Raw genomic sequence first — 19,166 nt, forward strand, 5'->3', positions numbered from 1 at the left:
GCGTCAGCGATATTTTTAGAATTGTTTTTATCCTCACAAATCGACCTTGTCATTTTTATACACGCACGAGAAGTGCCAGGGGATTGATTGCTTTATTGATTCACGCAGTTTATCAAATTCACACGAACACATTGTGTACCACGGCGGCCGTATAAATAATGCGCGACGTATATCTACCGCTTCCGATAGTTTTAATGCGAAAATTAACGCTGACTTTCAACGAATATCGAACAATTTCTGCTATTCGAAGAATTTCGCACTACATGGCGCGTCATTTGTGAATTACTACTGAATCGGGAATTAATTAAAATCAAGTCGTCGTTGTTATTTTCGTCATCGTCGTTGTAGCCTCGGGCTGGCGACGCGATGCTTTGAAGCTACAGGTTCTATGAAATTTAAATTAGGTGTCGTTGCGTTTAGATGGTTATGTTGATACGGAGGTAAAGCGCGGCGGCGCTCCGTGCCCAGAATCCACCGGATTACCGGCACCGTAATTACGATAACGCTTAATGCGGCCGAATGTGCGGGAAAAGCAAGCGCGGAACCTTATCGCACAATCGCTCCCATTAGCGAGGTCCCATCAGCGTGAATCCTTTGCCGATATTATACGTCGTCATCGTCATCGCTGTCACTGTCATTATATCGTATCTCTGGCATCCCATCTGCTCGCTCTGACGACAAAGAGAACCATTATCACTCGTTGCGTTTATCATCATCTACCACAGTTGGCATGCCGCTGGTATAGACACGTCACCGGGAACGCACGATCGCTATCGCTTCTCTTTTTCTCGCGTTTGCGCATACACACTCGCGCGTGGTATGAAGTGTATCGTAAGCGCTTTCGTACGACGAGAAATAATCCTCGGATGATTGCGAGAAAAATGGAGAAAATCCGACAAAGCTCGTACGCGAAATCGATACCGGCCGGACTCGCGGCGATCATCTTGCCGAACGTGATGCTCTCGCGCTTTTCCGTCTGTTCAATTGTTGCCGATTATCGACGAGACGATCCACCTCGAAACCCGTGAAACTTTTAATTCCCGATGCTTTGACAACTTACGCCACTTTCGAACGTGAGTCGGTTTGTTTACTCGATACTTCCGAAGAGAATCGTATTTCTCGCGTGCCGGCGAAACACTGCTTTTTAAACGAATCGCTGCGTCTCAGGCACGAAAAATGCGCGTATAATTGGAATGGGATTGAAAATACTATAAAAGAAAGGAAGTTAACACGTTATCCCTATTCAGGGAAAGATTTCAGATTTCAAGAGCACAGCTTTGCTTGGCTTACAGGTTGGTGATCGAGTGCTCTCGTAAGAAAGGGGAAGGGTTGGAAAGCGAAAGTTAAAAACTAGAACAAGTTCAGGTTCGAGTTTGCAATTGAAAGGGGGTAGCGAAAAGATTAAACACCGGAACGGAGAGGGTACGATCCGGGCGAGCGAAACGGTGCGGTCTGTGTGTGCCGGTCGTGTGGCATGAACGGTCGGAATTAAAAAGGGGAAGATGCTGACAATACAGCGCTCGGACTCGTTGAGAAGGGGAGAAGGCTGCAACCCTTCCAGCACGCATTTGCTAGACCCCGTCATATCCGGGGCTTCCGTCACCGTGTGGAAGCCCGCCGAAAGAAGCGTCTCCTTCAATCGAGACGTCCACGTGAAGAGGATCGGTGAGTCCAGGCAAAATCACACCATGCATACTATCCTGACAATATCACGACATATCCTGCATATGCGTATAATTACATATCGATATAGCGGAGCGAGAGAGAAATGTTACGTTGCTTGATTTCTCCAAATTCATGGGTCTCGCGAAAGAGGGAGAAACATCCCGCTAGCCCCTCGGAATTCGCATGCTTAATATTTTTTCCTTCGGTCATTGTCATTGAAATCAATTTAATCGCGATGCTCTTGTCCCCCCATTTTCCATGTGATTGTCGGATCTGAATCGTCATCGAAAATCGCGATCTACACGCGGAAACGTGGAATCAGATAAAGTCCACAATATAACATTTGTTTCGGTAGTCTTCGGTGAAAATAATTCGGCCTTCGTAAACCTCGGCCTGACTATATCGCGTCCACCTGCGACGGCCCAGGTACCGTTTGCCGAATTAAAATCTGATAAACTCGACTTTACGCGACGACGATCTTCCAGTACGATATGCATACGCGGCCGGAATTTAATATACGTCGCCGCTGTAAAGGCACGCACGCGCGTGTACGCACGGCAAGAGAGATAGAGAGAGAGAGAGGGAGAGGAGATCGCGCAAAAGGATTTTACCTCGTGATGCCGCGATGTCTTGCGTTTCAGAAAAAATTACGGGCCGGCCCTAGAGCGATTCCAGATTGTGGAAATTATTCGCGGCGATTCCTCTCTTCTCTTCACTCCTCATATCTCTCCTTCTCGCTCTCTCTTTCACGAGATCTCTCGTCTCACGGCTGGACGTGATCGCCGCTTCCGAGAAGCGTGCCGGCCGGGAAATTATGCACTCTGTCGTGCGAAATTCCGTTGAAGAACGCGATGTGACGTGCATCGCACTTAATCTCGTCAAGACGAGAACGCGAGGCGGGGTGAGAGAGGACTCGCGAATTTCTCTCAAAGTAGGAGTTCAATCGGATGATTTGCGTTTCAAACCGTCAAAATAACAAGCAACGCTGCGACCTCGCCGAACTCCGCGTTTAATTCGCTCCACGGTGCAATTTGTGTCTAACTTTTGCATATGCGCTGACCGACGTCAGTGTATAACATACTTAATCATGAGCTCGTCGCAAAACTAACGGTACGAAGTTAATTCATTGCGCTATATTTGATCGACTCACTGTCGCCTTGCGTGTTATCTAATATGCTGTTCTGACATTAATTATTCGCGACATTAATCGACGCTTACGTCGTTCGTGTAACCATAACCTTAAGTCGACTCTCTCTCTCTCTCTTTCTCTCTCTTTCTTTCTCTCTCTCTCTCTCTCCTCCTTCTTTGCTCTCCCCACGGAGCATGTGGCGGCTACGTCGTGACCTTGATAGGGTCAAGGTCGGCGAGTTGTTGCCATCTTAGATCCGAGGAGAGACGATTTCATTGAAAGGGCGCGTGCCCACGTCAGTTCTCGCGATTCTCATTAATGCGATATGTGGGATTGTATTGGTATTGGTGTGTGCTGCCAGGACTCATCCTTTCTATTACTAGCTAATTATTAATAGTATTATTAATTGCCCTCCCCTCAGCCTATCTTATATGCTACGCGAAGCAAGCGATGATTTGACGTTCCTCCGCTCCGAGCTTCGCCAACAGCTTCGTTGAATTTTCACCGCGCGTCAGAGCCTCTCGCTACGAAAGTTACGTGAGATCCACTTGAAATTAATCAAGAATAACGTTCCGCCGTCTGTTTGTAGTCTTTAAGATCGAGCCTAATCGTAAGACCACGATTAAAGGTACACTTTCAGATCCGGCGAAGGACGCATCTCGTCCCGGCTGCGTTGCGTCTCACGATATATTCCATATAATCTAGCTATAATTAGACTTAAGAGTGAACTAAGGATGAGATTATCGGGCGAAAAAATCGCACGGCCGATTAAGCCTCCAAGCCGCTGAGACGCGCGGTCGCAATTTTACGCTGGGTCACGTAGATACGTTAAAAGAGGTATACCGAGATCGGAACGCGAGCTTCTATCTTATTTACGCACAGTTTCATGAAAGGAACTTAATATGCCACACACCGCGGCCGTACGCCCAAGTACGGGATAAACTCGGCAGATAAAGTTCAACGAACCAAGTCGCAAGTTATATACACTTCCACATCGTCAGCCTCCCCGTCTCGAATTGATATTAATTCCTGCTCCCAATTTCCGGCTCGCTCATCCGAAAGGAAAAAAAAACGTTCGCACGAAATATTCGACGGGCCGGACGCGCTCTTATGTCAATAGCGTAATATAACGTGCTTCCCTGAAACACGGGCGCGGAAATTAATGGCTACTAAACCCCGCGGCATCTATCTCGGAAGTCTCGACTGTTTGTTTGATTTTACGTTCGCCATCCGCGGATTGGCTCTTTACGATCACGAGCACTCCGCTGTATATACCGGATTACTTCAGAACGCAATCTACGTGTATATTGCTTACAATATTAAATCTACGTGTATGTTGCTTACAATATTAAAGGAAGGTTCGAAGTGTGTGGGATGATTTTTTTTTAAGACACCGAGAGGGAATACCGAGGGAGAGGAATTGCTTTTTATCGTGAGGTTCGTGAAATTTTCGGTATCAAATATATATCAGAGGCCATAACGAACCGGCATGCTATAAGCCGAAGTCTCTCATTCGATATAATAGCAAAATCCACCTCAGGCATATACTTTCCTGCTTAAAGATAGAAACAATTCGAGTCAATGTTGAATAGCACGGCTGTCTGTTTGCGCGTCCGAATCTTATTTAATGATAGAAACGTTTCTTTCTTCGCGATCCTACTTCCAAATTTGAGGGGATACAAATGAGGAAGCATCTCGAGCGACAAGGTCGAATGTCAACGCTGCGATCGGACAAGGTCGACATACCTATTCACTTCTTCCATTAATTTTTTGCGGTGACGATAAAAACGTGCACTTCACTCGGCGCGATTAGCCACGAAATCACAATAATCGACTTATGCCGAAGGAGTATAATTGAATTCACCAATTTATCATCGTACATTAGCTGAAGATTGCTACTTTGGTCGACAACTTGATCGGAAGTGATTTTTGTATCCGAGAAATGTTCTCACCGATTAGCAATTATTTGTCTAATACGTCGCATGATTTTGCGCATGTAATAACTCTATCAAGCGACTCTATCACGAACTTTTTACTTTTTTTCAGTGTCGCATCAAAGGAGCCACTCAGAAATTTATGCAAAATTGCGTTGCTAAACATTTATTTCACTACCTAAATAATAAATGTTAGTTTGAAACAAGATTGAGGTAGGCATGTGCACGCGATATCACAAATACGAAAATATTATTTTGTAATTATTGAGATTATTTCGTCAAACCGAACTGCGACCCTTTTCGTGCAGAATCGATAAATCGGTAAAAACGACACTCAAAACAGGGAAGCCTCATCCATTATTTTCCCGATACATCCTGCGACTCTCATTTAAATACGGAACATTCACCTGCAAACATTTCCCCCGCAGCAATTCCTCCGCGTTAATATTGCTTCAATTCTTTCAATTATATTGCACGTTAATTGATTCGTCAACGTCCTGCCTTTCCTTATCGATCAAAGGATCGAATGACACGTCCAAACGAATGCAGCATTCTCTTTGCTATTATATTGTTCTAAAATCTTGGCTCAGTCGGCAATCCCAATAGCAGTCGTATTCCTTATTACAACGCGGCGAATATATTTCATATTATATATATTTCATATTACAGCCCTTCCTTTCTATCTTTCTTTTCTCTGGTCTGTCTTTCTCTTTTTCTCCTTTCCCTTTTCATCGTCAATGTGGGCGGTCCCGGAGAGTCAACCTAGTTAGGTCCAGCATTGCGTTCGCGTATGTACTTCGTCCAAGCTTGTTAAAGATCCCTTGTGTCGTCCGCATTATCCCGTCTGCCAGTATTTCCTGAATCGTCGCGTGCTCCGCGACGACCGGGACTTTAACTCGCATTGGTGCGCGATTTTATAGATACGTGTGTATGTAACGAGGTGTAATGTAGCCCGCAATCGCGCCGCGATCTTCGCTAGATCTCTAATGGACACCACACGGAAATCTGCTCCGCGCACTCACTTTGTGAGACCGAGAGGGGCGTTGGAATGAAGGATGGAAAAGTTACCGACATGCACAGATCATGGGAATAAGAATTAGCGCGAGCCGGGCCGTGAACATTTCTACCGAGCGCGCCTTCCTTCCCGCGATTCGAAAAATCTGGCGGAGAGTTCTTCCTCCCTCCGTCTTTTCTTCTCTATCGAGCGGAACTTTCGCCATAAAGAAGTTCAATTGAATTCTTGTCGGATGCTCGTACTAATGCAGCAATTAGAAGTCACGAAAGAGAGAAGGGAGGAAAGAGACGTGCTCGCAGGTTCGCCGAGATTTCTCGCTGTTCTCTCGCCGGTAATCGCGTATCGATACGATTTTCCGGCCGGTATGACAGCGAGAACGCGCAATTATGACATCACGCGCTCAAATCATTCATCAGTGTCGACGGGTTTTCCCAGGTTTACTCGTTCACAGGTGTTCGTCGCCGGTGATCAATCTTCGGAAATTAGCTTTCGCTTGTGCAAAATCTCCCTCTCAATAAAAGCGACGGAATTAAATGATACCGCGAGAAAGAGAGAGAGGGAAAACGGCTCGAAAAGGCGAAGTTAGCGGGAAATAATACGAAATAACGAACCGATAATGCGTAACGTCGCGAGTTTACGAGCGTTCCGCGAAAGGGTTCGCTAACGAGAAAACTCGCGTGAGTCGCGGACATGTCTCAGGAAGAAACGCGAAGGGGAGAAACGAAGTAGTTGGCCATCCCGCTGCGAAGTTGAAGTCGAGATCGTCTTCGTAATCCGGCTCTCGTATCGATTCACGCGACGCCGAGCGAACGATACCGGGTTGTTGCACGAAGTGTTTACGACGTTCACGGTAAACCCTCGAAGCAGTGGGTCAGCGCGATCCGCACGAACTTTGACCCGTGCAAGCGAGATGAGCACTTCCGACAATTCTTTCCCCGCCGTGTATACCCTCCGGCTACTCGACTCCTCAGCGAAAGCGACGGGTTCGCGAGACGTGGTTATTTGTAGCGCTTACGGCACGAGAATCATTAACAACTCGTTGTTGCCGCCGACGAGAAATTTATTCACGCGGAAGAAGGAAACTTTGCTCGCATAACTGAATATTTCACCATCCGGGGAGGGGAACACCTACAGAAGGTTTCCGTCACCCAAGCTTTAATGCGGCCGAATATGCTTTCCGCGTAATCGGATTTTGTTGTATTATTGGTTGGATGTGCCGTTCCTTCCCATCCCTCCCGGTCTCTTCTCTCTCCTACCGCGATCACGTACGTATGTTTGCGCGATGCATTTTCGCGAGACATCTCTCATAATCCTTGCACACACGTAATAATTAGTCTTCAGTAGGGATCCCCATCAAATCTCTACGTCCCGTCGTGGAACCCGCTCGGTCGTCCCGCGCTTCATTTTAATCCGAATTCCCGACCCGTAGCATGCATTCCGCTGTATTAGCGTGATATAGGCGCGTACTATCAATATCCATCTTATGGAAGAGACCGGTTTATATGCGAACGATTTTATGTGAAAGAAGCCATTTCCTGTTACGATCTATCCGCGACTGCTGACATACTTGTAATCCCTGTCGCTCGTCTACTTGCGTGCAATTAAATTAGGGCTATTAATCTTTGATCATTTCGAAGTTTCGGAGCATTTTCGTAAGCCGAAACCTCGATGGAATATCTTCAATCTTCGCGCATCCAAGTTTTAATGAGTACAGCCTTACCAATGAGATTGAGATTACATAGCAATTAACCCTTCGGCCGAATCAGATGGGTTGTTGCGTTTGAAGAACTATAGCGAAAAGAGGTACGTAACTTATCTCTCCTCATTTAGTTCTTTCCATTCTCGAACACCAACGTTTTTCATAACGTTTCATTTACACTTATTAATATTTGCTATTTAACTTATATTTTGTTTTATATTTATTTTTATATTCTTATATCATACATAACTAGAATTTCTTTAATCGTGTCTGAAGAAAATAGAATGTAGAATATTTAAAAAATTGTGAAAGGAAAAAGATCGACAAAATAATATCACAGGATATAATAATAATATCTCAGAATATTAAATTCTGATATATGACGGGCTATGTGGAGCTTGTCTCATCGAATCTTGCGAAGCGGCGAGAAATTCGTCGCTTTAATTTACAATTCGCGACGTCTGAAGCGCGATAGTCAGAAGGGACCGATCGGGCTGGTCGCGAGGAAATTGTAGTGTAAAACTCGCTCTCACACACACAATATCTTTCTTGACGAGAGAGAATGACGTTTCCTTGAAAATAGCATAACGATCCAAAGTGTCCATTAAACATGACGAACTTTGTAAGACGAAAGTTCGCGGGAGGCTTAATCGTGACATTTAATTACGCAATTATGGAAATTTATCGTAAAAGCGACGACCGAAAGCAGCGATTGTACAGACGAAACGACGAATTGACAGCGAATTCTCGAAAGAGTGGTAAAAGGTCGGAAACGTGATTTTTCTATAAATCGTGCAGCAACACGTATTCGTTAAGAGCAGAGGAAAACACACGATACAAAGATTCTCAGGTATGAAGGGTGGGTGAAGTAGCGAGTAGGCGAGAATCACGCCCCTCTCTCTCTCTCTCCTGCGACCTTTCGGTAATCCCTCCCAAGCGGAGGTATCCCGCTGGCACTCCGTCGGTCTTTCACGTTCCCTTTGACTTCCTCCCCTATTTCCCACCACATTTCGACGCGTCGCTCTCCTACACTCTACCCCACCGGCTACCCGTGTGAGCACAGTTTCGAGCTACGATTGGTTCATGTGGGCCGTGCAAGCGCCCACTACTAGAGAAAATTGCATGAGAATCCATGTGATGACATGCGCAATAATTCTTTCATTTGAACACGCGGTAGTGACAACGTTGCGAGCAGTTGAATCAGACGTACGACGTCCGCTCAGTAAACTCGGCTCGGTTCATCAACGATCGTTGTTTCGCACGAGTCAACGGTGCGCACGACTGATTTGTCCGATTCGAACGTTTCGAATAGAGGTGAGAGCATTGATCGTGCAACTCGCGACAGTGTGCTGCTTTCCGATTCGTTCGCTGCAATATTGTACTGGCGAAGGATTTGTCTTTCTATTCACACGGATATGGTTGTATATGCGTGAGTAAAGGAACGTCCCTCGCCAGCAACACCGCGTACTACCTTGTACACGTGACGTGAGTGTACCGTGAGTGTGTGATCCGCTGGTCTTTTCGGCCAATTTTGCGATGTGTCGCGCGATACTTGATTGACGGACCAACGAACTGGTTACAGCACGCTCCGGCACGTGGAAACGGAAATTGTCCGAAAATCTCTGACGAACGAATTTCGAACAATTGAACATTGAATGTTTTCTAAAACATCATTCTCTATTTTTACCTATTAGTATTTTCTATTTTCTATTTATTTTCTATTTTATTTTATTTTTAATTTTACATTCTTATTATATTGTTTATAATTATTTGAATGTTTTATTATATAATTATGGCAGAAGAAATCGAATTGCCAATTATTGAGATAGGAGATGAACCCATATCTCAAAAAGTACCTAGAATGACATTTATTGAAAGTAAACCGCGAGTTAGACTTGGAGTCTGTTCGGCTCGTCGGAAATTTATCCGCAAACATTTGGTTAAGTGTGGAGTAGTAATTAATGTAACAATATTCTGGTTATTTTTTTAGTGGTATGATTTGTTTTATATATTATATGCGTAGTCGAATTTAAGCTAATATACTTTGCTTATATTTTAATCTTCAATTATAACATGCCATAAAACACTATAATTTTAAAAGATGCTCGATTTTAATCAATACTTATCGATAGTCGCTGTTTGTTGTTTTATTTTTGTTTTTCATTATTCTTTATTTTGTTACGTTCCAACTATAAGCTATATTTGTTATTTTGTTCGTTGTATTGAATTATTTTTAAAATCACCACGCGAATACATTAGATTGTCACTCGCGTGTGTGTATAATATATTTTCATCCGGACAACGTATTCATCGGTGCCCTCCTCCGGTGAGCAAACAAGGTGTCCTTCTCATTGTAATTATTTAAATTCACGCATGCATAATGAATCAATTTTCGTCCGCCCAACATCGATGAAAGTCTAATCGTTGACGTAGTTTTTCCTCTCTCTCTCTCTCTCTCGTTCTCTCCCTCCTTCTCTTTCTTCATTCTTTTTCGCTTTCCCTTTTTAATTGTAACGACGCGTTCACGCCGCGCCGTTCATTTCTGCCGCCACGAGCCAGCGAGTTACGCAGTCGCGAGAGCGCAAACGCACACTGCCGGACGCGTAGATGCGGATCGTCGCGTATCGCCGCAGTTTCGCGTAAGCGCGCGTCCTGGCGTGTCGTTTCGTGACAGTGTGCAGTTGTGCGTCGACGAATTAGTGCACGGTGACAATCGCGCGGCAGAAACGTTTCGTGAGCCCTTTACGCTCCGGCAAGACCACAGCGTTTTCGATATCTTTGACTCTATCAATCGCGTTTACGAAAATAGCGACGTAGTGTCGACCCGAAGGACCCGGGTAATGCCGCGGTGCCGAGCGAACGCGGAAGCTACTTAGGGTTTGTGCAGAGGTAACTTCTATTTCTCCGACGCGAACTTCTTTGCGTAGTTTAAGGGATCTTTGAGGATTTTGACGTTAAGACTTAAAGCAACTATTGTAGACTAAGAGGTGACACACACACGCCGCCTCCGCTGGAGCGTTTTCGAACGACGGCTCTGTAAGACACGTTCTGACACGTTCCGACACGTTCGTCGCGGAGTGTCTTCGACTTCTAACGACGGATATGTAAGACGCCTCGTCGTCTTAGCTAAGTGTTTTTGACAAAGAAAAACAAAAGGTACATCCGTTCAGAGTAAACACATGGAAAATCCTTAAAGATCCCTTAAAGGACGCAAAGAAGTTCGTCTTGATATCTAAGAAGTCAGATTTCTTACCTGAAAGGGGTGGTACGTTCGCTGATTGCGCAGTCTCCGTTCTCGGCAATAGGATAAGCGCATGTACCGTCTATCCTACGCATGCGTCAATCTCCACCAATAAGAAAATAAAATAGATTTAGCATGGGCTAGATCGCTTTAAGAATCTCGTGTGGAAACCCGTGAGCCATACACGGCTTTCCGATACGAGATTCTTAAAGCGATCTTAACATTACGCGACAATCACGAATGGCTAGAAGAACGTCTCGCCGTTTGATTTCTAGGAGGCCGATCATAGACGCGGGCTTGCAACGTTTTCCTTAACCTACGATAAGCGGAACGAAATTATCCTGCGACAATAATAAAAGCAACTATCTATCTTTCTCTCTCTCTCTCTCTCTCTCTCTCCTCTTTATTTTTCTTCCTCTATTTGCATTCATATAATTTAAAAAAGAGGAAGGGAGGAATTAGTTATTTCGGGTGAGCCCTCACTAATCTCGAAAGAGCCGACACTGCTCTTAACGAGGTATTGATTAAGCGGCCCATTTATAAATATGACAGCGTTAATTACAATCATTATAACGATCGCGAATCGGGCGACCGACCCCGCGAATTAATGGCGGTCCTGATTTAGCCGAAGCGACGGCCGAACGACGAGACGAGGAAAAGACGGCAATTTCTTACGCGCCGATCCTAAGCTTCGAGCGCAAGCAAGCGATAGCTGGCACGATCGCGGTGCGCTTGATTAAACTCGGTGATTAACCACTAACGAGACCACGTACGTACCGCTTTAACATAAATCGCTGATTTACAAATCCAATAACGCAGCTCGCGCGCTGCTACGTCGTCGCGGGGTGATCCATTAGGCGATCGAAGCCGTAAGTCGTCGATAGCCGCTAATGAAACGTGTCTCGAGGACGTCAGTCGCGTGATTAAAATTCAGGAATTTCTATTTCACGATTACGTATGCACACAGCAGGCGGAACTGGCAAAATCGATTGAACGCTTCCGCTTTGAAGTGGCATCCGACTTTCACCGTGAAAGAGCATTCAATTCGACAATTAATCTGAGAACTCTTTCCGTCGCCGATCGCTTTCTTTGAAAATCTTTCGCTTCTTCTTCTTTGTCTCATTAGAGTCGTTATTGTACCGGTGTAAAGCTGGCGTTCGGGAAAAATAAAAAAAAATACTTGATACAGCTCGATCGTATTTCGATTTTTTCGCTTCACTTACAAACAAAGTAGAATCGAGTTATATTAAGTATTTTCATTTTCTTCAAAGTTAGGCGCCAGTTTCATATACCGGTTCATTTATATGGTTTATTTATGCCGGTTTATTTATATGTGTTACAGGACACGGTGCTCCATGTATAACGGCAACATATAACACGCAACAACCCAGCAAATTAAGGTATGTAATTTTCATAAGTTTATATATGTAATGCGTTTTTTGGGTAATTATTTACTTTAGATGGAAGCACCTCCCAATCTATACCTTGAAGTAAAAAACAAATGTAATAAGATTGTTTTAACTTTTGTCTCTACTCAATAATTTTTTCAACAATTCGACAACAATCTTATTACATTTATTTTTGACTTCACACACAGCAGAAAGAATTTGAAGTCATTAAATACGGGAGTGACGAACCGTAGGTTCTTGCTGACACACACACACACACACACACACAGAGCAGTAGCAGCAACAAAAGTGGGACAACATTTTTAGGTTTTCAAAACGCAACCATTTTGCTGCACAATTATGCATTATATTAATAGCATATATTAATAGTACCACTTGAAATATGTACTTATACTATCTACCATACATCAATTATACCATCAATTAACCAGGTTTTGTTAATTAAATTTCCTGGATAAAATATCTGGTAAATATCTATATGAAATGTGTGTTTTATAGCGAATGCGTGTTTTCCTCGTTAATTTTGTTTTAGACTAGACAAATAGAAATTTCAGTATTGATGTAAAAATACTCACACCCGCAACAATTACACAACACATATACACGTTTAAAAGACGTTTAATGTTACATACAAAGTGTAACATTAAACACGTGTACTGACTGTGTTGGATTTGCACCGCACCCGACCGTTACAGCAGCCTGCCGGGGCGTCATAAGAAGCGGCCGGAATTGCCGCTCGATGTAAAGCTCGGCGGCGGCGAGGAGACCGACGTAGCGGCAAATCTCGGAACGTCAGTGACTAAAAAGAAACCTTTGCAAAGGAGCGCCAGCGATGGGAGCTCAAAGAAATTAAAGAAGGGCTCGCTCGCGCGACTTTTTTCGCCAAAATCAGAGAAGCGGCGCAAACCGGTGAACCGTAGCGCGAGTGACGCCGGCCCCTGCATGCAAGCGCGCTTGCAGCGCAAACGAAGCGGCAGCGAGAGTGACGCTTCCCACCTGAGCTCCACTTGCGCGAAGAAACCTCTATCACCGATTATCGAGGCGTCCCCGCAGACCGATCAACAACAACCGTTTCATTTCAACGTCGCGGACAATAATCGTCCACGGACTAAGAAATCGAAACAAAAGCAGGAGGAGAAGGTGAATCCGACCGATGTCGACGCGGTGACATCGGACGTTGTCGCAACGGAGGCGACTGAGAAAATTCGCACCGTTGACGAGCTAGCTGGCAGATCGTCAGTCGAGGAAGAAGAAAGCGAGGTGGTGAAACATCGTATATTCATCGAGGACGGAGTATTTTTCGAGGTCGAGGAGAATCACGAGAAGGAAGAGGAGGGGAAAGAGCAGGAAACGGTCGGCGCTCCTCCACCGGCGGAAGAGTCCGCGAAACGCGGAAACGACGAAGCGGACGGCGAGAATAGCATGCTGCGTAACAGCCGATGTGAACAATCCACCATTCGCAAAATGATCCATCGGCTTTCCGACGATCGATCGCCGCCGCCGCAGCTGACGAGGACCATGGTATCGCCGTCGCCAGCATTTACTCACAATAGCAATCGGCCATTCTCTTACACCAGGCCGAACGACTCGAACAGCCAGACGCCGGTGCAGACGACTATTATTTATGCACAGATACAACAAGATAAGAAAAAATCGCAAAGAAGCTACTCCGACAGCGACGAAGGCCTCGGCCTCGACAGGAAGGAGTCGTCGCGCGAGAACAGTCCAGCCGAGAAAGAGTACCGTAGAACTGACTATTCATACAACAGTGACTTGCGCCGTAACAAGATCAATAGCTGCAAGTCGAGGTACGTGGAAGAACGTCGCGAGGATGAGCTATTCGGCAAGCAGAAGGACTCGAGCAACGAGGCGAGGAAGCATGACGATTTCGAGGAAATTGATAAACAGCTGTACGACAAGCCCGAGAAGCACAGCTCAACCGTGGACACTTCCGGGCGCGGTCGGGCCGACGGCATGGACGCTCGTCGGCGGGACAGCGGGGAGAGACCGGGCGAAACCGGAATTTCAAATAAGACGTCCGAGCTGAGCGCCCGGCGCGATCTGCTGGAGTCCAGGATCAAATCCAGACTGCTGGCCGATGAGATGTTCGCCGCCAAGAGCAACTCGGCGAACGTACTGGGGAAGAAGTCCGGGCACGAGATCATCGACAAGCCGATCGTGCCGTCGCCGGTCACGCCGAGCCGGGTCGCGTCGCCGAAGCGATACACGGACACGTACATCACGGAGACGCGCATCAACAGCAACGGCGAGAGATCTGTCTTCGAGAAGAAAATACGTGATAATAATGGTAAAGTTTATGGATATGAGAAGAAAATAACGAATGTCCCGACAAACGGCTCCCTTCAGACTTCAAAGCCGCGCAGCGGCTATACCGTACAAACGAAAACGAATAAATACGGCGATAAATACATCATAGAAACGCAGAGACACGAAGGATGCGTGGACGATCTCAAGCCGGTGTTCAGCGACCGAAACAGGCAGGAGGACCGGTTCCTCGTCCCGAGGGACCCTAGAAATTCTTACAAGTCCTCGCAATATCTACACGAAGAGAGCAATCAGCGCGGCGACTACGATGAGCTCTCGTCGCCGATCATCGCGAAGAAATTGAACGAACGGAAATTTTCCAAGAGCGAGAACTTTCTGGACCGCGAGAGCCAACCGTTCGACCGGCAGGCGTATTATTATACGAAACCGAGGAAAAATTACGAATCGATCCGCGGCATGAGCAAGTCGACGCAACGGCTCGACGAGGTCGGCGAGAACAACGAGCCCTGGGGTCGCGCGTTTAGAAACAAGTATACTACAAGATCGCACGAGAACTTGAGCAGCATACACGGAGAATACGTGAACGCGCGCGACATGAGGCGTCGTTCGTTCTTGAACAGCCCGGGCAGAGAGAAAGCGTCGTACACGATGCGTCATTTGGATTGTTTGCGCGAGGGCTCGAATGATGAATACGACACTGACATCTCGCATGCTACGAACAATCAATTGGAAACAAAATATCACAAAGAGACGCGCACGATGCACAGGTACAGTAGTAAAAAATATGACGATTACGACAGCTCGCCGCCGCGAATACGGCCCGACCGCGGCGGCGGTTACAGTTCGAGCCGATATGACTCCGATACCACCACGCGGGATTCGACGCAATATGAAAATCGATATAATGAGATTTCCCACGCGTACTTGCACAAAGAACACGACAGGAAGAACGAGGAAGACACGAAGAAGAAACGGTCGCGTAATCGATTGAATTATTTGGACGACTCGAACGTTTCGCGCGGTGATGTATCTCCGGGCCAAATGGAGACCTTCCAAGTTCCGATACGACCACCTCGAGCTTATCATCACGACAAGTCCCAACACGGCAGGCAGGAGATGCGAGGCCACATCGAGCGCCGTTATCGGGAGAACCGATTCACCGATCCCGACCGAAAGGATCGGCTGGCTGATTCTGGAATTGAGAATGACTTTCGCCGAGATTCCCAGGACGTCGATAAGCGCGAACCATTTGAATCCGAAGACGAGAGCCTGATCAGCCGGCAATTTATCAAATATGAAAAACGACATACCGATTATACGATGAATCTCACGCCTTCGGAATATCAAAAATATGAGAAATATTCAAATGACTCGGACAAGCAGCCTCTAACAGCGAAGCCGCCTTCCGGCACGGATAAAAAATATGAGAAGACCGCGAAGAAGAGTGGTACGATGAATAAAATGAAGCAATTTTTCAGCAAGAAAGAGAAAAAGTCGAAGGAAGATAAAAGCAAGAAGAACACGAGGAACAGCGGCGTCGATGACGAGGTAACGACGAGGTATCGGGAGTATCGCGGCGATCAGCTCAGGGGGACGAAGACCTCGAGAGATTTGGTCGACTTCAATCCGGTGAGTCTTTTTCCTTTCAAATGGCTTACGTCTAAACGCAAATTTATGTGCCTGGAGGGGATTTTTTCCCCAAAACAAATGTTGCTTTTCTGCGTTTTTTTCTCTGGGTGCGTTCGAGGAGCTTGCTGTACCAGCCACGTAAAACGCTATGGCGGATCGCGAGAACGATAATCGAACAATTCTTTCATCTATACCGGAAGTAGTCGGTAATTGGGCTCTCCAACTTGGCCGCGCGACGACGACTGCCGTTGCAATTGCGTCACGCCTAACTGTACAACTAACCGACCTTACCGTTGAAAAGCGCGCGACGTTAACGGGCGTCCGCGCGGTAGGATTACACCGCGCCGCCCACTTGCACACTTGCGAGCGCTTTTCAGAGTGTCCGCCATGTGTACACGGACCTAGTCGCGACACTCGATCCTTCGCGAAAGCGCGATAGTCACCGCGGTGATTAACCAACCTGACTCTCTCGACTCGTAAGCAACGGCATTTGTTATTTTCAACGTAACCACTTGCAACGCGGATACGAGAGTTCACCGACGAATACGATTTTTCGCCTCTGCATTAAGGAACATTTCTTAACTCAAATTCAGTGATTCATCGAGGCGAGTGGTTCATCGAGGCGAGTGGTTCGGAGGAAAGGGAAGGGTATCTCACAGTAGGTCGGCCGCGTTGTGCAATCCTCGCTAACAAGTGTTTGCTTGACTCACCGTGAGTCTATTGAAACGATAGCAAACTCGCGAATTGATTTACTTATTACACGCTGCGATCAGCGCAAACGAAATTACGCCGGATGACGATTATTAGCGAATTTATTCCCGTCGGGTAATCTGCTTATTAAATCGAATTCGCGGCCAGCCGGCGCGCGTATTGTGTGTACACTCGGCGACGATGAACGCGAAACGATCGTTTGCCAATTTCGCACGCGTACCGTGGTAATTCAATTCGCGAGTTCGCCATCGTTTCGATTCAATTGACTCGCGGTGACAAGCGCAAACACCTGTTAGCGAGGATTGCATAACGCGGCCAACCTACTGTGAGATACCCGTTTCACGCTCCTCCTTCCCTTTCCTCTCCGAACTATTGTAGCTTCTTTTCAAGCCGGCAGCTTTCGGTCCGGCCGACGACACGCTGCGGTCCATTAATCTCTCGGCGATAGCGAACGCCATTCGACCTCTCCCGCAGCAACGTCGTATACGATTTACCTTGTCGAGTAATTTACACTCCCCGGCCTAATATATTATTAGACGTACTTTCATTTTTTTTTTTACATTTCACCGGCTCCCGAGAATCAGCTTTATAATACGGCTCGTCTATCTATCGAATTATGTTAAGGAACCATTATTCTATAAAATTTTAGGATTATTTCTTTATGACATCACTTCACTCGGCTGTTACAATGACTTCGAACGAGTGTGAACCCACGCTTAGCTGTATCGTTGGTAATAATAACAGGAACAGATATGTTTTGTGCGTCGATTGAAATTTAGTTTTATTTTTGCTTATTTGTGACTTGAAACATCCAATTCCTAGCTTTACTATCTGGAAAAATAAATTTTTGTTGCAAAAACTATTAATATTGTTTACAAAAATTACGGGTAAAACAAGAGATTTGACCATCTCAGTAGGTCGCAGAGATAAAAGCGTTGTTTGACACCGAAAATTATTCTAATCGAGTGAACGTAAAATTAGTAGCTTTTCTTCTCCTCCTAACCTGTATTATATTAAAGAATCAAAATGCGTCTAATAATACGGCTAGGAACTGTACTTATTAAATCTAATTCGCACCCAGTCGGGTAGTCGGGCAGGCGTGTTCTCCATTCCGCGCGTCAATTATGCCCTTTCGCCCCCACGCCCTCTCTCTCTCTCTCTCTCTCTCTCTGTTTTCTGTCATTCCGAATCCGTTAATACCCTATGCCGCCGCGCACGTTCTCGCACTTCATCATTAATCCCGTCACGTCGCCCTGGGACACGACGAAACCCATTTGCCTCTCCCCCTGCTCGCCAGCCGGTGTTTTCGCTCGTTCGCCGGCCATCAAAATTGCACCTTTCATCTCCTTCTCCTCCTCTTCCTTCTCCTTCTTGTCCACCTTCTTGCCGAACGAGTTACACGATGAGAAGGAAACGGATCGCGATATGCAACGCGCGGCAGAATGTGCGCCCGGCTCACTTGTCGGCCAAGACTTCGTTTTCTCACGACAGGAGAGGGAGGGGGGGAGAGAGAGAGAGAGAGATCGTTGCGCAACCGCGCGCTGCGAAATTACAAGGCGCCAAGTATCATTTTTCGAATGTAAAAGCAGGAATCTTTGGCGAATTTTGTCGCGGCTACTGGCTATCCAACCCGCGTCTATTTCTCGCGAATAAATAACATCATTATCTCGACAATGATACGCGGTCCATGTGATAAAGCGATCACGCGAAGAATGGTATTATTTCCCCTTGCGGCTGATTTTGTCGGACGAAGAAAATTGTCAATCTCCACGATATATCATTCGTTTTTTTTTTCTTCAGAAAATGTATCATTCATCAACACGTCGTGCTGTATTGTTTTCCATGGCTTTGCATACGGTCGAATTCATTACTGCGCGGACGTGCGAGTACGCGGCGAATAAAATTAAAACGAAGCGCCACTTAGTCCCGGTAAATAAACGCACGTTCCAAACAATGTCTCGTAACGCGATCCTTAATCCCTCTCAATTTTTCGGTACATGGTTTTTATGCGATCTTCGTTCGCACCGTCGCACATACAGAAATAGGCACACACATACACACACGTCGGACCTGTGTCGCAGGTGTTCGTATGGTCGAGTAGCGTGTAAACCGGACGTGCTCGGTTGCGGCTGGAGGCTGCGTGCGTTCCCGAGAGATGATCGAGCATTATCGTATCTTGGAACACCCACACACGACGACGAGGCAGAGAACGGGCAATAGTGTCGCGGCCGATCCACGCCCAGGTGCGAATACACATACAAATCTCGCGAATCGTACGGCTACGTTGCGCTACGTTGGATTGCGCTGCGCTTCACTTGGCCTCGTCTCGCTACGTCTTATAAAAGTAAGGGTGCTTTCGCAACGGCCGCGAGCGTAAAAGGAGACCAGGAAAAGAATGAAGCGAAAGGGTGGTCGAGCCATATTCGGCCGGTAGAGGGGGGGGGGGGG

General features: G+C 46.3%; 1 protein-coding gene across 2 annotated transcripts in view; it reads left to right on the forward strand.

Moving 5' to 3' along the window:
- LOC106740754 overlaps positions 1-19,166 on the forward strand; it is a 90,632-nt gene that overhangs the window by 5,513 nt on the left and 65,953 nt on the right. Inside the window, exons 2-4 of one of the 2 annotated variants that reach the window (XM_014612089.1) lie at positions 1,293-1,665; positions 12,026-12,083; positions 12,788-16,007. In XM_014612089.1, coding sequence (XP_014467575.1) covers positions 1,503-1,665; positions 12,026-12,083; positions 12,788-16,007 — 3,441 coding nt within the window. In that variant the 5' untranslated portion in view covers positions 1,293-1,502. The remainder of the gene's footprint in view (positions 1-1,292; positions 1,666-12,025; positions 12,084-12,787; positions 16,008-19,166) is intronic. The other variant, XM_014612090.1, reaches the window with a different exon arrangement.

Source organism: Dinoponera quadriceps, unplaced genomic scaffold, assembly GCF_001313825.1.
Source record: "Dinoponera quadriceps isolate SergipeBrazil2010 unplaced genomic scaffold, ASM131382v1 scaffold453, whole genome shotgun sequence".
Classification (NCBI taxonomy): domain Eukaryota; kingdom Metazoa; phylum Arthropoda; class Insecta; order Hymenoptera; family Formicidae; genus Dinoponera; species Dinoponera quadriceps.